Here is a 19297-nt window from a genome sequence, read left to right as displayed (position 1 = left end):
AAACCTGTGAAAATTTGAGCTCTATTGGTCGTCGAAGTTTTGAGTAACTATGAAAAAACAAAAACCCTTGTCAGACGAAGTTGTGTGCTTTCAGATGCTTGATTTCGAGACCTCAAATTCTAAATCTGAGGTCTCAAAATCAAATTCGGGGAAAATTACTTCTTCTCGAAAACTACGTCACTTCAGAGGGAGCCGTTTCTCACATTGTTTTATACTGTCAACCTCTCCCCATTACACGTTACCAAGTAAGGTATAGTGCTAATAATTAATTTGAGTAATTACCAATAGTGTCCACTGCCTTTAAAGACCAGAGTCAATATGAGGAATAAAAGTCCCTGTGGTTGAGTGGTTGGGTGGATAAATACAGTTAATTTGATAAGAAAACAGAAGAAGAAAAAACTGTGTGCGGTATTTTCATAAAGAGCATACAATCCATACATCAAGGGACGGTACAGCTACAGTGAGTATCAACCACATCTCTGGCCACAGCATTCACGAACGGACACCACTGAAACTTGACCTCCAAAACTTGCCTTGAGGTGAGTTTTGGAGATTTGAATTCTTTTATGTTCTTTTTATTGATTTCTGTCCAATTGGTGCACTTCAGATGCTTACAACCTCTACCATATTTATCATTTGGGTGTGATCCCTGCCTACACAAGTTAAAAGTTGTATGGCTTCCGACTGGCATACCTAAACAAAGATATTGACAAAATAGGGAGACCGCCAACATAGGGCTAGACAGCTCAGTTGGTAGAGCTCCGGCATGCTAATCCAGAGGTCATTGGTTCGAGTCCCATTCATTCTTCTTTGTTCAACCCCAAATCATCTGTATAACAAGTAAGCGTTTGGAAACAATTTACACGTTACCAATGTATGACCCTACCTTTAAGTTATCATCCAAGTACTTGTGCATTTCTATTTTGCCAGGCACTAACCCAAGGGAAGGATAAAGTTGGATACTTGGCACAACACCAACTCTTCCATCAGGTAAGTGTTCTTTTTCTTATCTTTCCTCAAGACGTACTTTAAATGTGATTTCAATTTTTCTCAAAGTTGACAACTACTTAGAAACAATCTTTCAGCGTTTATATTTTTATATCAACTTGTACTTGAAAGGTTTCTTTATTGATGATGAAAATGTCCACATTTTTCTTGCTGCGTTAGCCAGCATTATAGCTTCTAAGTGTACATGTCCATGTGCCAGGCCTTGAACTCCACTCTTAAAGGGGCACGTCAATTTTCCTCTGGTTGGGGGCACTTAGGAAAAATGTCGGCTTGTATTAGAGCAAAATTGCAGGGCACAACGGCAACTGCTTTCGGTGCCGTTGGTTTTTTTGAGGTCTTGTATACTAAGGCTTCAACATAGCCCTCTCCAGGGCCCAAGTTCATAGAGCTGCTAAGCACAAAAATTTGCTAAGCATGAAATGTCTTCCTTGATAAAAACAGGATTACCTACCAAATTTCCATTTGTCAGTTTGTTGTATATATATTGCTTGTTACTGGTGTTTAGCTGTTGTTTGTTTATCCTGAAAATCACATGGAAATTGTGATGGTAATCTTTTTTTTATCTAGGAAGAAATTTCATGCTTAGAAAATTTGTGTGCTTAGCAGCTCTATGAAATTGGGCCCTGATCAAACATTTTTGTCTTTAAGCCACGTCAGTAATTAATGTTAGTAGAGCTAAGAACACTACATGAGGGCGCCATTTGGTTCGACTGTTATGGCACTAAACTAAGATTGAACTGATTTCAACAATAGAGGGGGGTACTTTCTTGTACGGATAAAAATGTAGTGAGCAGCTCTGCAGCCACTTGTGTGTCTGAAGCAGTTTATAATGATGAAAGTTTCATGAAACTGCTCAGTGAAAAAAAATATATACGTGGCTAGAGTTTCGCGGTCATAACGATAAGAAGAGCACTGGACTCGAGCTGAGGTGTTTCTGATCAACAGTACATTGGGTCATTGGCGCATTGGTACATTACCTTGATTATTATGGGCAACAGCCCCAGGCATGACGTTGTAATTATGTTGATACTGGGTAGATTGTCTACATTTTGGTGGGATGTTATGTAGTGAATGGTGAAGCAATATATTTGTCAACAACAGACCATGAACAGACATTGGTAGTTACATTTCATTTGCCGCACTGAGCATCTGTTTTTTTTACGTGTGCTGCTGTTTTTTTACGTGTGCTGCTGGGTTTTTTTTTACCTGTGCTGTTGTTTTTTTAACTGTGCTATTTGACATTGAAATTAAAGTTTCATTACATTGTAAAGATTTTGTTAGATTTTGAAGGAAATGTGAGACTTTGGGTAGGCCTACCCATTTCAAACTCTTGCAGAAGTACAAACAATCCATGTTATCGTTCCAGCCATTATAGTTTTTTATTTAGTTAGTCCTACCATGGAGGAAGAGGTTTCTACCTACCAAATATTATAAAAACAAGTCCTTTCTGAAATCTCCATTCATAATCACCTACAACTCAACAAAAGGGGGTTTTGAGGCAGTGGGTACCTTCCCTAAGTCCAACTATGCACCAAAGGTGCCTCTGTGTTCGTCTACACAATAATCAATCAAATTTTTCTCTTTTCAAATGCCACAAAAACCAATAAATAGCCCCAAAATTTGCTTTGTTAAATACAAGTAAAGCCCTCCTGACTTGTACCGACTGCCCCCAACAAAAGGCAGAAGAAAGGCATTTAGACTTTCACTCATGCGTTGCATGCACAAATTTGAAAATTTATAATTCTTTTTGTGGTCTACACTGAATGGTCGCTGATTTCTCTTTGATTCTACATTTTATTGTGAGTCGAGTTACAGGGAATTACATTGACACAAGTAGACCTAGTTCAAACTGATTGAATGAAAAGCTTGTTGGATTTATGCAATAGGGAATTTTGTTGTAGTCGGCCTAAACAATCTTTTTACTGACACAAAACATTTAAAATACAGATACAGACTCCCAATCTGTATAAAACCATGAACTTTCTTTTCCTTAAAGGGAAGGTACACATTTGGTAATTACTCAAAACAAATATTAACTTAAGAACTGACTTGGTAATGAGCATTGGAGAGCTATTGATAGTATAAAACATTGTAAGAAACGGCTCCCTCTGAAGTAGCATAGATTTTGAGAAAGAGGTAGTTTCTCACTAAAATAGCAAAAGACTTCTAGCTGGAAGTCTTTTATTCCTATCTGAAAGCACACAAATTCATTCAACCAGGGTGTTTTTTCTCTCATCATTTTCTCGCAATTTAGCTCAAATTTTCACAGGCTTGTTATTTTATGCTTATGTTGGGATACACCAAGTGAGAAGACTGGTCTTTGACAATTACCAAACGTGTACCTTCCCTTTAACTACATGGAAATACAAAAACTTCTCCTGCAAAGGCGCATGATTCGAGCATACTGATCAAAACGTTGAATTGTCAACCACCGGTTTTTTTCGGAGCAAAAACAACTAAAAAGTTGTCAGTCAGGTTGGTTTAGTGGTGTCTTGTCTCGCCTTTCACCTCTGGGACCCCGGTTCGAATCCCACATGGGGCTTTAAGTGGATTTGGGTTTTCAGTCCCTACTTGACTGCAAGGGTTTTCCTTGGAATAATTCTCTTGGGTTTTCCTCCCACATCTAAAACTAAAATGTTTTTATTGTCTTCTCTCTTCTCGTTTGGCTCTAATATTATAAGAGTGTTGATAATGAGAATATCAAAATTCACAGAAAAGAGATTTAACCATGGTGCTACTGCAAACCTCACCTAAAAGGCAGTGGACACTATTGGTAATTACTCAAAATAATTATTAGCATAAAACCTTACTTGGTAACAAGTAATGGGGAGAGGTTGATAGTATAAAACATTCTGAGAAACGGCTCCCTCTGAAGTAACGTAGTTTTCGAGAAAGAAGTAATTTACCATGAATTTGATTTCGAGACCTCAGATTTAGAATTTGAGGTTTCGAAATCAAGCATCTGAAAGCACACAACTTTGTGTGACAAGAGTGTTTATTTTTTTTCATTATTATCTCGCAACTTCAACGACCAATTTAGCTCAAATTTTCACAGGTTTGTTATTTTATGCATACAGCAAGTGAGAAGACTGGTCTTTGACAATTACCAATAGTCTGTTTACTGTCTTTAACTAAAGAAAATGTTTCGCTTGATTGAACCAATAATCCTATTGTATATGAATACACACACTTGATTATTTTTTTTCCCTTATTCAAAAATTTCTTGTTGTAAAAAAAAATAACAGTCAATGAGTGTGGAAAGGTTTGCGGTAACACCATGACTATCTCTAATGAGTTGGGGTGGTTCTGAAAAGAACCGTTGGTTTCAACTCGACGTTTCGATCAGTATGCTATGATAATCTTCTGCTCGACGTTTCGATCAGTATGCTATGATCATCTTCTGCTTTCCAGAAGCTGATCAGAGCATACTGATCAAAAACGTCGAGTTGAAACCAGCGGGTCTTTTCAGAACCACCCCAACTCAATAGAGATACATGTAGTCATTACATGGTGTTACTGCAAACCTATCGTATTTCCACCATGCAAAGTTTCAAATCCTACTTAGTCACAGAGTGAATGTCCTGAGTTCCTCGTTGTGGGCTTCAAGTGTTTATTTCTCACTGACATTGTCAAGAACTCAGACAGCAATTGTTTTAGTCTGTAAATATCGAAGGCGTGATCTTTCTGCTCACATCAAAGCCCCAAATTGCCGCCAAACTTGACTTCTGTTCAATGTCAAACAAATTTGTTGTAATTTATTTTGACAACTTGCCCAAGATGATGTAATCCATTTGTGCTATTCCTCCACTATGACATCAACAAGAGTTGTAAAAGTTAAACTGGGAAAAGAATAAAAATCAATCATTGAAGCCGTTATAAACAACATCCCGGGTGGCCTGATAGATCTGTCTATGAAATCATTGCAAAGAAATACTGAGTTCTCAAATATGCATGTGTTCTTAAAGGCAGTGGACACTATTGGTAATTACTCAAAATAATTATTAGCATAAAACCTTACTTGGTGACGAGTAATGGGGAGCTGTTGATAGTATAAAACATTGTGAGAAACGGCTCCCTCTGAAGTAACGTAGTTTTCGAGAAAGAAGTATTTTTTCACAAATTTGATTTCGAGACCTCAGATTTAGAATTTAAGGTCTCGAAATCAATCATCTGAAAGCACACAACTTTGTGTGACAAGGGTGTTTTTTCTTTCATTATTATCTCGCACTTTCGACGGCCAATTGAGCTCAATTTTTCACAGGTTTGTTATTTTATGCATGTTGAGATACACCAATTGAGAAGACTGGTCTTTCACAATTACCAATAGTGTCCATTGTATTTAAATGGATTGTACAGGTTTGGTAATTGGAACCCACTGCTTGTTTCAATCCGGTATCATAAAACTAACCTTAAAGGCACTGTACACTTTTGGTAATTGTTAAAGACCAGTGTTCTCACTTGGTGTATCCCATCATAACCATAAAATAACAAGCCTGTGAAAATTTGGGCTCAATTGGTCATCGAAGTTGCGAGAAAATTATGAAAGAAAAAACACCCTTGTTGGACAAATTTGTGTGCTTTCAGATAGGAATAAAAGACTTCTAGCTAGAAGTCTTTTATTATTTTAGTGAGAAATTACCTCTTTCTCAAAATCTATACTACTTCAGAGGGAGCCGTTTCTCACAATGTTTTATACTATCAACAGCTTTACAATGCTCATTACCAAGTCAGTTCTTAAGTTAATATTTGTTTTAAGTAATTACCAAACGTGTACCTTCCCCTTAAAACCTGGCCCGCTAATCTGGAGGTTGGTTTGAATCCCACCCTAGTCAATTCTTTGTTGACCTGGGCATTTACCTGGGCATTTATTGTTGTGTTTTACAAATCTTGCTGGGCCTGGCGGAGTAACATGTTTCATAAGCCAAGGCAAAGTATCCTTAGTAAAGGTAAGGTCATAGATTGGTTTCATCAACAGAAAGCTTATTTGGCAAAATTATCAAGACAGATAGGCCTACAATAAAAGTTAAACACAATTTTGTTTTGGGGTCGTTGCCAATACGACCCTTCCTTTAAAGTCTTTACTTCTGCCTAATGGATGTTATCAGTCACACACCTTTTGGCAGAAACCCATCAAACTTGATATCTTTAAATATGTACATCCCTTTGTGAATGTTGGATGTCTTCCAATACATGTTAGGCACACTTACAAAAACCGGGCAAATTTATCACTTCCTTTATACAGTACTTGTGTCATTTTTGTAAGAAGATAATTTGCAAAATGTTCATCTGGGAGTCTATACTTCCCTGTTTTCTTGTGACATGTAATAGGCCTACTCCATTTCATTGAGAACTTCTCCTTTTATCTTGTTTTAAAACTAAGAATACTGTTTCATAGGAAGAATACATGGTAAGGCTTTTGATGACATCATTTAGCCTTCAAGAAAGACTCTACTGTGGTTGCATCACATATAACATTCTGATTTAAGATTTCTTAAAATCATACAGAAAGAGAAGTTTGCCTCTCTTTTTAACATCTCCATCTGCATTTGAACCCTTGGGATTAAAGGGAAGGTACACATTTGGTAATTACTCAAAACAAATATTCACTTAAAGACTGACTTGGTAACGAGCATTGGAGAGCTGTTGATAGTATAAAACATTGTGGGAAACGACTCCCTCTGGAGTATTGTAGTTTTTGAGGAAGAGGTAATTTCTCTCTAAAATCATTCCTATCTGAAAGCACAGAAATTCTCAACAAGGGTGTTTTTTCTTTCATCATTTTCTCTCAACTTCAATGACCAATTGAGCCCAAATTTTCACATGCTTGTTATTTTATGCATATGATGGGATACACCACGTGAGAGCACTGGTCTTTGACAATTACCAAACATGTACAGTGCCTTTAACAGAATAGGTTGTTATTTCCCAGTATTTTGTAAAATTTTACTTTTTCTTATCTGTGTTTTTTATCCACAAAATCTAGCTATTAATCCCCCATGTTTTTTTTTCATTTAAATGAAAACCTGTTGAGTTGGTAATTGTTAAGTTCCTAAGAGTTCCATGTACTAGCTCTCAGGGAATGATTTAAGCAGCTGTTTGTTTCTGCTAATGTTGTATCATAAATCACGGTCAAGGATCTTCAGTAAAGTCTTAAGATTAGAAGATAAAATCTTGAAATCCCAGGAAAAGACTTCAAGTTCAAGGTCAGGTTCAGGATCAAGACAATCTACATCTCACTTAAGATCCTGTGTTGTACTATTAAGAATTAACCATAAATAAGTAGAAAACTTGTGTGAACAACCATGTATTGGAGTGTGTTGGCTCTGAAAATAGCGGGTTAGGTCTCAACGTTTCGAACAGTATAGCCTACTCTGCTCCGCTTCAGTAGAGAAGTGTGTTTTTGTTTTTTTCTTAATCCAAATCTCTTTTTACTTGGTTGTTATCAGAAGGCCCTATCCAGTTGGGACCCATGGTCAAATGTTGATGTACCTTAATGGTGCTGATTTATTTATCCATGAGTTTGTGAATGATTACCAACAGATCCTATGTGTTTGTTGTTACGCTCATAAGTTTCTGTCACCAAAACAGCTCTTTTCTTTAATTGCTTGATTCTCAAGTGCAATTCACGGTTTGCCCTAAACAAAATATTATTAATAATAATAATAATAACCTGTTTTTATATAGCGCTTTTCACGTCCGAGGGGTGTCTCAAAACGCTTCCGACATTATTACCCCTGGTCACTGGGCCTTAAATCATTCCTTAAACAATCTCAACTCCCTGGGGAGTATACAGCCTGTGTGACAATATGCGCTACTCGGCTAAACCAATCACAAGAACCATCTCTGCCCTCACAAGTACCCATTTACCCCTGGGTGGAGAGAAGCAGTAATAGTTAAGTGTCTTACTCAAGTGTCACGACCGGGATTCGAACCCACACTCTGCTGAACAGAAGCATCAGAGCTTGAGTTTGGTGCTCTTATCCACTCTGCCACGGTACCGACAGGACCACTTGGAGAGAATTCTGACTGGTCCTCGGGTGTTTCAAGTGGCATTTTGCCAGCGGACTACAGGGGGCCAATTTCATAGAGCTGCTTAAGCAAAAGATTTGCTTAAGCACGAAAATAGCTCGCTTATTTTACACATGTTACTGGCCAAAATGTCATGCCATATACATTGCTTATGACTAGTATTTAGCTGTTGTTTACTTAGCATTTAACAATTGAGTGGAGTCTTGGCCGGTAATCTGATTTTAATAAGCAATGAATTTTTTGCTTAAGCAAAATTTTGTGCTTAAGCAGCTCTATGAAATTGGGCCCAGGTTAACATGGAGAGAATGCTGCAATGATTGTAAGACGCCTGTCCCAAGGCTTAGTACTGAATCACCACAGTGAGATGTGGGTTAAGATTACTCTTCTTTCAACTTCTTTGCGTGCTATTTACATCAACGTCCTTGTTAATTCCCACAAGAGCGAGGAAGTTCTTTATTAAGACTGAATCTTCTCATGATTCAATTAATTTGTAGTGAAATAGTGTTGGGATGTTAAAGAAGACTGTATTAAACAAGAAGTAAAAATGATAAACTACTGGTAATTTTTTATTAACAAAACTTTTATTATTTCTGCTTTAAAGGCAGTGGACACTAAATTGGTAATTACTCAGAATAATTATTAGCATAAAACCTTACTTGGTATCGAGTAATGGGGAGAGGTTGATGGTATAAAACATTGTGAGAAACGACTCCCTCTGAAGTGATGAAGTTTTTGAGAAAGAAGTAATTTTCCACGAATTTGATTTCGAGACCTCAAGTTTAGAATTTGAGGTCTCGAAATCAAGCATCTGAAAGCACACATCTTAGTGGTTTTTTTTTTCATAGTTATCTCGCAACTCCGCATATTTTGGGATACACCTAGTGAGAAGACTAGTCTTTGACATTTACCAACAGTGTCCGGTGTCTTTAAAGATCAGCTTTATGAAAATGCACCGGGTGGCATGTGTGCAGGTTTTATTTTGTGAAGAGTTTTTAGAAGATTTTGATTAATAAAATAGTGTTTTCAGAAAATGTTGCTTTAGAATTTCCTGCTTTATAGCAGAAATGAGCAAGACACCAAGATCAATTTTTTTTTTGGACATGGTACAGTACCAGCTGTAAGTAATTCCAAACCTCAGCGAGTACGGAACGGGTACCCGCGAGTAAATTGCATGGCAGGTACGGGGACCCCCCCCCCCCCCGCACCCCCGCGGGGATTTTGCGGGGACGGAAGGGGGTCCACGCGAGCGGTGGTAAATGCCATGGCAAGTTTTGCGGGGCCACACGAAGGTCCCCGCAACAAGTAGTGTAATAACTTCACGCATGGGTTAGCATGAATACCTTCAATGATAGTAGGGAAGGCGGCCTGAATAATTGTACACAAAGAAATTCTTTAGGGCCTTTGAGACTTTGAAGAAAGTCATATTCCGTCTTTTAGTATTGCCGGCATTCAAGGTAGAAACATTTTTTTTACAAATGTCCGACCTCCCCATCTTTGTTATATTTTTACGTTGTGGGACAAATGCAGTCAAAGCCATTGGACCCTTTCGGTTCAGCAAAAAAAAAAAGTACATTTTACCATAGAGTAAGGTCTGTCCTTACTCTATGATTTTACCCATCAGGTGTTGGTCAAGAGGTTGCCAGAACTCCAGATGTCTCTACTTACCTAACAGGTTATCCAGTCTCTCATGGTCACTCCTTATGTCCTTGTAGTGTCTCTGTCCAGTGGTCAGTGGTCAGACAGGTTCCTTCCCTGTGGGCTAGATACTCTCGTCTTGGAAGTGGTTGGATGTCCTTTCTCTTATAACTTACTCTTTGATTGATTGGTTCATCCTCTGGCTAGCCATTCAGCTGGTCCCCAGCTGGTTATCTTGTTCCTTCTCAATTGTCATGGGACAGGGTTCCAGATAACATCCCTGAAAATTTGTTTGCTCACCAACCCTCCACAGTTTGCTTAGCAAAATTAGCTATAATTATCTGAAAGTGATAGCACCCTAGATGACCATGGGACTGACAACTTACTTAGCCTAACAAAAGGTAAAACACTTTTACCTTGATTGCAAATGAGATGTGATTAAAAACAGTTTAAAGGGGATTACCAGGCTTAGAATTTCATCTATGACATGACAGAGGCAAGGCCACATTTTGCAAAGGGTGCTTCTATTTGAAAATCTTAAACTTGTTGATGGGAAACTGTTGAAGGGGCACCAAGGCCAAGACCAGTCCAACAGAGGCCATGCCATTAGGCTCTGGATAAAATTCCAGGCCTGGGTTACACTTTGATAGTCTGCTCCCATCCCATGACTTAGCCTGGAGCTTAACTTGCCCATATCAGAAACTGACTTTGTTTAATGGTTACATTTTATTGGTGTCAGGAAACTAGACATCAATTGTCATAATTGGAAGCCAAATTCAATTTGATGGCATGTTTAATCTTTCCTAATATGTGATTGTGACCCCAGTCTGTCAGAGAAGTTAACTTGTCAGACTTGTCAGTCACGTCAGTGATGAAACCATCTGTCAGTCTTTACCACATAGTCTGTGTCTTTGTAAATCTTTAAACTAAAACCAGAACATCCACAAAGTCTCTGTCTTAAATGTAAATCTTTAAAATGAAATGCAAATTTCTTTCAATCTTTCCCTTATGTAGCATAATTCTGAAATCTGTCAGAGAAATTAAGTTTTCAGTCATGTCAGTGATGAACCCATCAACCAGTCTTAAAGACACTGGACACTATTGGTAATTGTCAAAGACCAGTCTTCTCACTTGGTGTATCTCAACATGTACATAAAATAACAAACCTGTGAAAATTTGAGCTCAATCAGTCGTCAAAGTTGCAGGATAATAATGAAAGAAAACACACCCTTGTCACACGAAATGTGTTCTTTCAGATGCTTGATTTCGACACATCAAATTCTAAATCCGAGGTCTTGAAATCAAAATAATGAAAAATTACTTCTTTCTCAAAAACTTTGTTACTTCAGAGGGAGCCGTTTCTCACAATGTTTTTATACTATCAAACTCTCCCCATTACTCGTTACAATGTAAGGTTTTATGCTACAATTATTTTGAGTAATAACCAATTGTGTCCACTGCCTTTAAATGTGTCCTTTAAAATGCAACCTAAATCTGAAATACGCAGAAATATTAACTTGTCAGACTTGTCAGTCACGTCAGTTTTTACCCCACAGTTTCTTTGTAAATCTTTAAACTAAAACCAGAACATCCTCGAAGCCTCTGTCTTAAATGTAAATCTTTAAACTGAAACCAGAACACAAGAATTTCTCCTTAATTCCACACTCCTTCCTTCTTCAATTTCAAACAAAAGACATGAAATAAGAACAGCCTGTGCTTGTGTCTTATTTTAATACAAACCAGACAGTGCTATTATGTGGAGTGTTGCACACTATAAATCCCAATTACAAACCTATCAAGGTTTCCTATTACTAAGTATCACAAGGAATCTCTAATTCCCGTGGTTATAGTTTCCCTTCCCTCAAAACTTTCATTGTCTTACTTGTCTAACCAAAGATTAAAATTGATGTCAGATATGAATGTGTCATTCTATTTTTGTTTTAAATTGACTACCGAGATTATTTTTTAACAAACATTTTGCCCAGTTCTTGCTCAAAAAGGAAAAGAAAACAACAAATTGTAACAGGAAAAAACCCCCACAATATTTGAAGCCCAGAAAGCCAGTAGTTTCCAGTATTTGTTTTGTAATCATTTAATAACTTGGGTACAATTTGTCCAGACACGAATCAATGTGAAGGAATTCCTCTTATTTTACTCAGTCATCAACGTATGTCTGTTTTGTTTCTATTTAATTCAATTACTGGAATCAGGACATGGGGATTGGCCATTTCCCCCCACCAGCCCCCCTGGGGTACAACTCCCCTTTCAGATGTAAAGAAGTTCCTGAAAAGTCAATTAAAGATTGATTAAGATGTGAGCTTGTTTCCTTTACCGCTGCCTCTTTATGGAGATCAAAACATCACCTTGTAGACCCCAATTTTGAACATAATAAGGAACAAATTTGTAAAGGTTTCTCAAAACAAGTGGGTTTGATTTTGCTTGAGGCAAAATTGGACTCAATTCCAAAGCTTCACCCTGTGCTCTCTCAAATCCCCTCATTTCTTGGACCACGCACCTAGTTTTAAAGTTGTGAAAGAAACTTAAAAATATTGATTTGAGTTTTGGAAACTTTGAAGATGGTTGTGGTGTGCCTGGTGTGATATTTAGGGAGGGGCTTCAAGGTCAAATTGAGTTTTGTGGTGCACTTAGTTTTCAATAGATTGAGTTCTCATGAATGACAGGAAAAAATTGCAAATCTCCATTTCACATCTCCATTTGCAAATTTCTATTTCTTGTTAAAATGGTGTAATAGATGTTAAATTTTCAAATTATGTATAAAGTATCACTTATTTGATACAACAAGTTGACTGTTGAAGTGAAATGAAATGTTGATGCTGATGATGGTAATCAATTTGCAATGTTTTGTTCAACGAGCCAGCATGCATTTCATCTTAAAAAGTGCGAATGGCAAATCTCAGAGGCATTTCGAAAACTTTCCAAGATATTATCCCGAAGTTCCCTTGAGGGAGACCCCCAAAACAAAACCAATGTTTGTGACTCAGGTTAGTCTAATTGAAAATCAGACACATTTGAGTACAAATTACCGAACTTTGAGCACTTTGGTCCCTTGCTAGGCCTGGTACCTCCACTTCAGACAGACTGGAATGTGGTAAACTGAATAACATCTGATATAACAATAACCCGAGCCATAAGCAGAAATTATGGAGTGGGTATTGAAAATAATTTTAATGGTGACCACTTCATCAATCACAAATTCTATTGCGGCACTTCAAACTTCCCTTTCTTCCTAGACAGATGTCGAGAAGCCTTTTCTCCTTTGACAAAAGTCAAGCACTTTTTCATCAAACTTTCTTTCCTTCTTTGAAAAATGTAAGCACACTGTTTCTCCTATGACAAAAGTAAAGACACTTTTTCATCAAACTTTCTTTTCTTCTTCTTTGACATGAGTCAAAACACTCTTTTACTTCTTTGACAAAAGTCAAGACACTTTACTTCTTTGACAAAAGTCAAGACACTTTTTTTATCAAACTTTCTTTCCTTCTTTGACAAAAGTAAAGACACTTTTTCTTTAAACTTTCTCTTCTTCTTTGACAAAAGTCAAGATGCTTTTACTTCTTTGACAAAAGTCATGACACATTTACTTCTTTGGCAAGAGTCAAGACACATTTTCTTCTGTGACAAAAGTCAAGATAATTTATCGTCAAACTTTCTTTTCTACTTTGACAGAAGTCAAGACACTTTTACTTCTTTCACAAAACTCAAGACACTTTCATTTCTTTGACAAAAGTCAAAACACCTTTTGTTCAAACTTTCTTTTCTACATTGACAAAAGTCAAGACACCTTTTTCTCGATCTCAAAGAGTCAGTTTCTGCCCTTGAGACATAAAAAGAGGCCACGCAACCAGCATACTTCCGCTCTCACAACAAAACTGTCAACACTGATTGAATAAATTGATACTATTGAATTCTACAATTCTATTTCTGCAGGCTTTTGGTGATTTAATCATCACCTTTCTCATGTCAAAAGCATCTTCCGTGTTGGTTTTCATTAAAACTTAAACAACTTCTGTCTCTCTGTAGCCAGAAAGAGAGACGACAGCCTTGTCTGATTATCTTAATTTACCCCAATGCGTTGAGGGAACGAGTCTTCACACGCTATACAAATACAACAACACAGGATATGCCTAATGATTTATTCAAATGCCCCCCCTCCCCTCCGTAGTCCCAGGAGTTATTTTTGTAAATGTTTGTCGGAGCGGATGTGTAGGCCTATACGTACAAGTTGAAAACCTGAAACCGACCCCTTTTCTTTTTCATTCCTGCCTTGGTGTGACTGTCCACAAGCTGCTATGTGCTTTAACCTTCTACTCCGTTACAATTCTTTTGAAAGAAAATCTGATTATTTTTAATCTGATACAACTTTTCCGTCCGCACTGCAAACCTATGTCTGAAGAAAATACCTCTAAATTGAAACATCAGTATTCTTAAAACCTTCCCCCACTCCGAACTAATGCGTTCCCCTCACTCCTGCACTCAGTATTTGCAACCCTCAACTGCCCCCTTCCCTTCCCCTTACAGGGCTGGGTATGGGAAGGCCCCCCCCCACGCCCCCCCCCCCCCCCCCCATTTGTCTATCTGTAACCCTCTACTCTATTTTTTTTTTTTTTTTTTTACAATAGTCTGAATGAAGTCAACTCTGGAAATGACTCTCTCCACAGATGTTTTTTGAGTCGCAGAGTAGACCTTTAAAACCCCTTAAACTGTCTCCCTTTCCCTCACCCTATGGGGTTTGGAACTGGTGTAGGGGGGCCCCATAGAGAAAGGGGGGTCCCCAAACCTTACTCCATGCTGCTCCAAGTCCCATACGTCTGTCCCTCCCAGTCTATTTTTACAGCTGTTGAAGTAGACCACTAATCCTCTTCTCAGTGTTGAATTCCTGACAGATGTTCTAATGATATTACTAGAAAGATGAGCCAAGTCTTATTGTTGTTGTTTCTTCGGTTGTGACAAGTGTCTCTGAATTTGTTATTGGCTTACCGGAGACTGGCAGGTCTTTATGTGTAAGCTTTTAATGCTCAAGTGTAAGAGGGATCTTAACATGTGTGGTAAATAAGATGAATTGAGATGGATCATGCAGCTGACATACACGCATTACGCATGCTTTAAAGGGAGGTGTAGCCTTTACTTGTGGCTAACATTGTGATAGAACTTTCCGAAAGCTTTGAAGTATTTGTCACTTATTGGCTTTAGACAAGATAATTTTGCTGGATGCTTACTACTGTTACCATCTGTAAATAAGCTTTCTGGGGCCATAACCAATGTAAGACCCTAAGTTTAAAACAATATTTTGTCTTTAGGTATATATCTCCCTGTTTAAATGAATTATCCGTAAAGGTTACACCCAAATCATGCTGGAGGTACAGGATTGTCGACCTCAAAAACAAAACAACACCCTGGTACAAATTAGCCAATTACATTACTTAAACTAACATTGTTTTAACTCCCATTGGTTTAAAGGCAGTGGACACTATTGGTTATTACTCAAAATAATTATCAGCATAAAACCTTACTTAGTATCGAGTATTGGGGGAGAGGTTGATAGTTTAAACATTGTGAGAAACGGCTCCCTCTGAAGTAACGTAATTTTTGAAAAAAGAAGTAATTTTCCACGAATTTGATTTCGAGACCTCAGATTTAGAATTTGAGGTCTCGAAATCAAGCATCTGAAGCACACACTGTTATTTTATTAGTTTTTCTTATATTTTCCTTTAAGTTCAATTGACTTTTAATAACAATTTCAACTTAATAATTAAATTGTTGAAAACAAATATTGATAAAAGAAATGTGTTTTATATCTCTTTTCAAAGAAACACACTAATGGATTGTTTCATTTGTAGGTGTCTTATCTTTAGTAAGACACAATTTCCCCGCACAATGGACTATTTAACACTTGAATCTAAAGAGGCTCTCTAAGACATCAAGTTGCTTTTAGTTTTAGTGGTGTCAAGCAAGAGATACTTTTCCCAGTAACTCTCTCAAACAATACCAGTTGTAACATTATTACGTGACTTCATCATCGTGTTCCCATGACAATGATTGAAACAAACCCCAGTAGAAGCTGCCAGACCAGACTATAGCCCCCAGACATTGACCCAGTGGCAAGATTAAATTTCCTGATCAGTGTTCGTTGAACAAAACAGTCGGAAAGTGCCTATTATCTCGGGAATTCCTAGTCATTTTTTGGTGAGACGAATGACAGATGGTGGCAAAATTGCACAATATTACAGGTTTTTGTAATGTGGTAAATACAATTCAATTTATAAATTGTAAATAAACCTCAATCTAAATTTGTTAGGGCCATCCTAGAAATTTTTTAATTTTCCTTAACCCTAACCCTAGCCTATACCCTACATGGAGTCCAAAACAATGTTGCCTGAAATGCTACAGTTTTTGAGAAGTGAGATCTTGTCCAAAAGCAATATTATTAAATAAAAATAACAATAAAAAAAAGTGAAAAATTATCATGTGTTATAACTTTTTCTTTTGACTCTGTTGTCTGATTGAGATTAAACTTTCATAGGTTTGTTAAAACCTTTTCGTTTGACTCTGATGTCTGATTGAGATTAAACTTTCATAGGTTTGTTAAAACCTTTTAGTTTGACTCTGATGTCTGATTGAGATTAAACTTGCATAGGTTTGTTATTGTAATGTATCACGTTGGGTACAACATGGGTCCCCCTTTGACTTTTGCAATTGTTGTCCTGGTGCATTAAAACAAATTTTAAAAACTGACAAAAAAAGACCAAATATAGAAGGGTTTCACACACTCTTCAGCAGATTCTAGCGTATCCAATCTGCACTGAAAATGACCAATTAGTTGATGATATGGAAGGTTCACAGTACACCGACACTAACACTATGTTAATTCCCAACAGACCTTATTACAGAGTTACAAACCTTTGAACATGTTTACTTTTAAGCTACGGCTTGCTTTGTAGTGTAACACACACTTGAAAAATGCCTCCAAACTAGAGCTCTAGAATCTGCTGAAGATTCAAATTTCACTCTGAGAAATAGGTCAAAATTAAGCTCCTTCAAATTGTATGCATTTTGTTGAACTCCCTGAATATATAGGTTTTTCTCCAATTGGCAGATATTCAGGTCTTTTCAATTTAAAAAGTCTGTCATCTTATTTTGGAAATAAGGTGTTAGACTGTTTATTAATTTCTCATTAGTACCACCAATATAAAAAGAGTGGTTCTGCTCAGGCGTGGACTTTCATATTGCAGAAGGCAGGGCACATTACGTTTGGGTAACATTTGAAGGGGCACCAAGGCCAATACCAGGGCAATTGAGGCCATGGTAATTCCCAGGCCTGTTGGTCTCTGAGGATGAGTAAGGTTTGCATTTTGCTGAAACGGAAAATTGCTGGCCTTATTTCTGTGATCCTGCCCCACTTGGAGGGTTTGAATTCCATAATTCAGTAAGCTTGAATTCAGTCTAACAAGAAAAAAACTACATCAAGTGTCCCAGAAGAATTGAGGTTTACATTCTTAACCCATGTGTGAAAAGATACACCTGGTCAAGTCGGAGAAGTAGAACAGGTTTCCTTTATCGCCTTTCTTCTCAGGTCATTCCCCTGTCATACCCCTGACAATATGTGTGCTTAGAATGTAATGTCATTGCGATGCTGACCGCTGAATTCAAATAATTCAGCAGATTCGTCTGTACAGATTATGGCCTAATTTCCTGGCGCCGCTTAGCACGGAATTCTACTCCTAGCGCCCATAGAATCCTGCGGGCGTTGTAAGCGCAGAATTCAGTGGTAATTAGTGTCATAAATTGAGCCAGCATTTATCAGATTTATCTGTACAGATTGAGGATAGATCCCAGTCTTGCCAACCGCAGAATTCTTTGCTTAGGTAGGGTCTATAGTAGCCCACCTTGTTGAGCTGTTAATGGCTCCGCTTTTAACATCGCTCTCATCACTGTCGCCATTACAATGTTATTGTAATGGCGACAGTGATGAGACCGATGTTAAAAGCGGAGCCATTAACATCTCAACAAGGTGGGCTAGGCCTATAGAATCCGATGCCGTATGCGCTGAAGTCAGTGGTTAATAAGCAGTGTATATAACTGGGTACAGCGAAGTATTCTTATGAAAAAGTTAAGGTAAAAAGGTTTTTATTCAAAGAATGTAGCAGCCTGTAATGTGACTAAAAATGCACCGCGACAATGGCATATGTTGCCCTGGTCTTTGCCTTGTTGCCGTTTCAAGGCATTCCAATACACTGGAAATTCTCTTTGCAAAATGGAAATGGCCTTGCCCTTTCAAACCTTAATACATATTCCAGGCCTGCCCAAATATTTAAGTGCCCTTTGGGGTAGAAAAATTATCATTATTCATTATTACTGCTGGACACAGGGATCAAGAAAAAGATAGTTGCTGACAATAGGGATACATCAATCAAGGGATATTTAACAAGAGTTTCAGTTCGAATATCTAAGGACCTTTTTGTCCAACTTTGCTGAGGGGCAACTATGAGAATTATTTAAATGTTTAGAAATTCGACAGGTTTATAAAGTGAACTTGACAAAATAATGTCAAATATTAAATTCATATGAAGTTAACTGGCACTAATCTGAAAATAAATCACATAAAAGGTGAAAATGAATCTGTTTTTAATGGGTAAATCACAACTTATAAATATGACAAGCATTATTTTCGTTTAGATGATTTCTAGAACTGGAAAATAATGAAATCATCTGAAATTGATACCCAACCCTGGAGCATCAAGCCAAATCAATAATAGATTTGCCGATTCTGTGGGGGCTTGGGAACTTAAGAACAGTGACAATAAAAAGTTGTCGACCCTCGGGGTCTTATTTCATAGAGCTGCTCGGGCACAAAAAGTAGCTAAGCTCGAAACAATTACCTGAGTGAATATGCATGTAATTTTTGTCACATAACTCTTAAAGTACTGAGATTCAGTGCTTACACACAGCCATCGGTGTCAGGGTAAAACCATGGTAAGACCAAATAATATTCTTTTTCTGCAATGCAAATTAATAATAAAATATAAAAATATGAATAATAGTGGAGCTTCTTTTATAGCGCTCAGGTCCGTCTTGCAGTGACGCTCATGGCGCTTCAACATTATTACCCCTGGTCACTGGGCCTTACATGTAAATCATTCCTTAAACCATCTCAGCTCCCTGCCAAATATGTTGCGCAATCAAGGTTAATCAATCACAAGAACCAACTCTGCCCTCACAGGTACCCATTTACCCCTTGGTGGAGAGAAAAAATTATAGTTAAGTGTCTTGCTCAGGGACCCAAGTGTCACGACCAGGATTCGAACCCACACTCTGCTGAACAGAATCACCAGAGCTTAAATTCGGTGCTCTTAAAAAACAATATTGCTTACCAGGCTGAGGTATAAAACAGCCAAATTAATACCAAATCACACATACCCTCTGGTTTCCTGTTTTGTTTTGTGTGCTTAGCAGAAATTTATTAACTCCGGCAGTCAGAATGAGTCATACCATTCCTCAATAGGGGAGAGGAGTGGTTGCAAGTGAAGACTTTCTTACCCTCTGTATTAACTCTTACCCCATGTTACCTGACACACCTGTAGTAAAACCAGACTGTCCAAACAACACG

At 37.7% G+C, this 19297-nt stretch overlaps 1 protein-coding gene across 1 annotated transcript in view; it reads left to right on the top strand.

Annotated features, from left to right (window-relative positions):
• The window catches only part of LOC117303239 (lysine-specific demethylase 8-like), a 52800-nt gene that overhangs the window by 5604 nt on the left and 27899 nt on the right, over positions 1-19297 (top strand). Inside the window, exon 6 of the mRNA XM_033787388.1 lies at positions 931-990. Coding sequence (XP_033643279.1) covers positions 931-990 — 60 coding nt within the window. The remainder of the gene's footprint in view (positions 1-930; positions 991-19297) is intronic.

Source organism: Asterias rubens, chromosome 19 (assembly GCF_902459465.1).
Source record: "Asterias rubens chromosome 19, eAstRub1.3, whole genome shotgun sequence".
Classification (NCBI taxonomy): Eukaryota; Metazoa; Echinodermata; class Asteroidea; order Forcipulatida; family Asteriidae; genus Asterias; species Asterias rubens.
The sequence above is the reverse complement of the archived record's forward strand: the minus strand, read 5'-3'. Positions and strand labels throughout refer to the sequence as shown.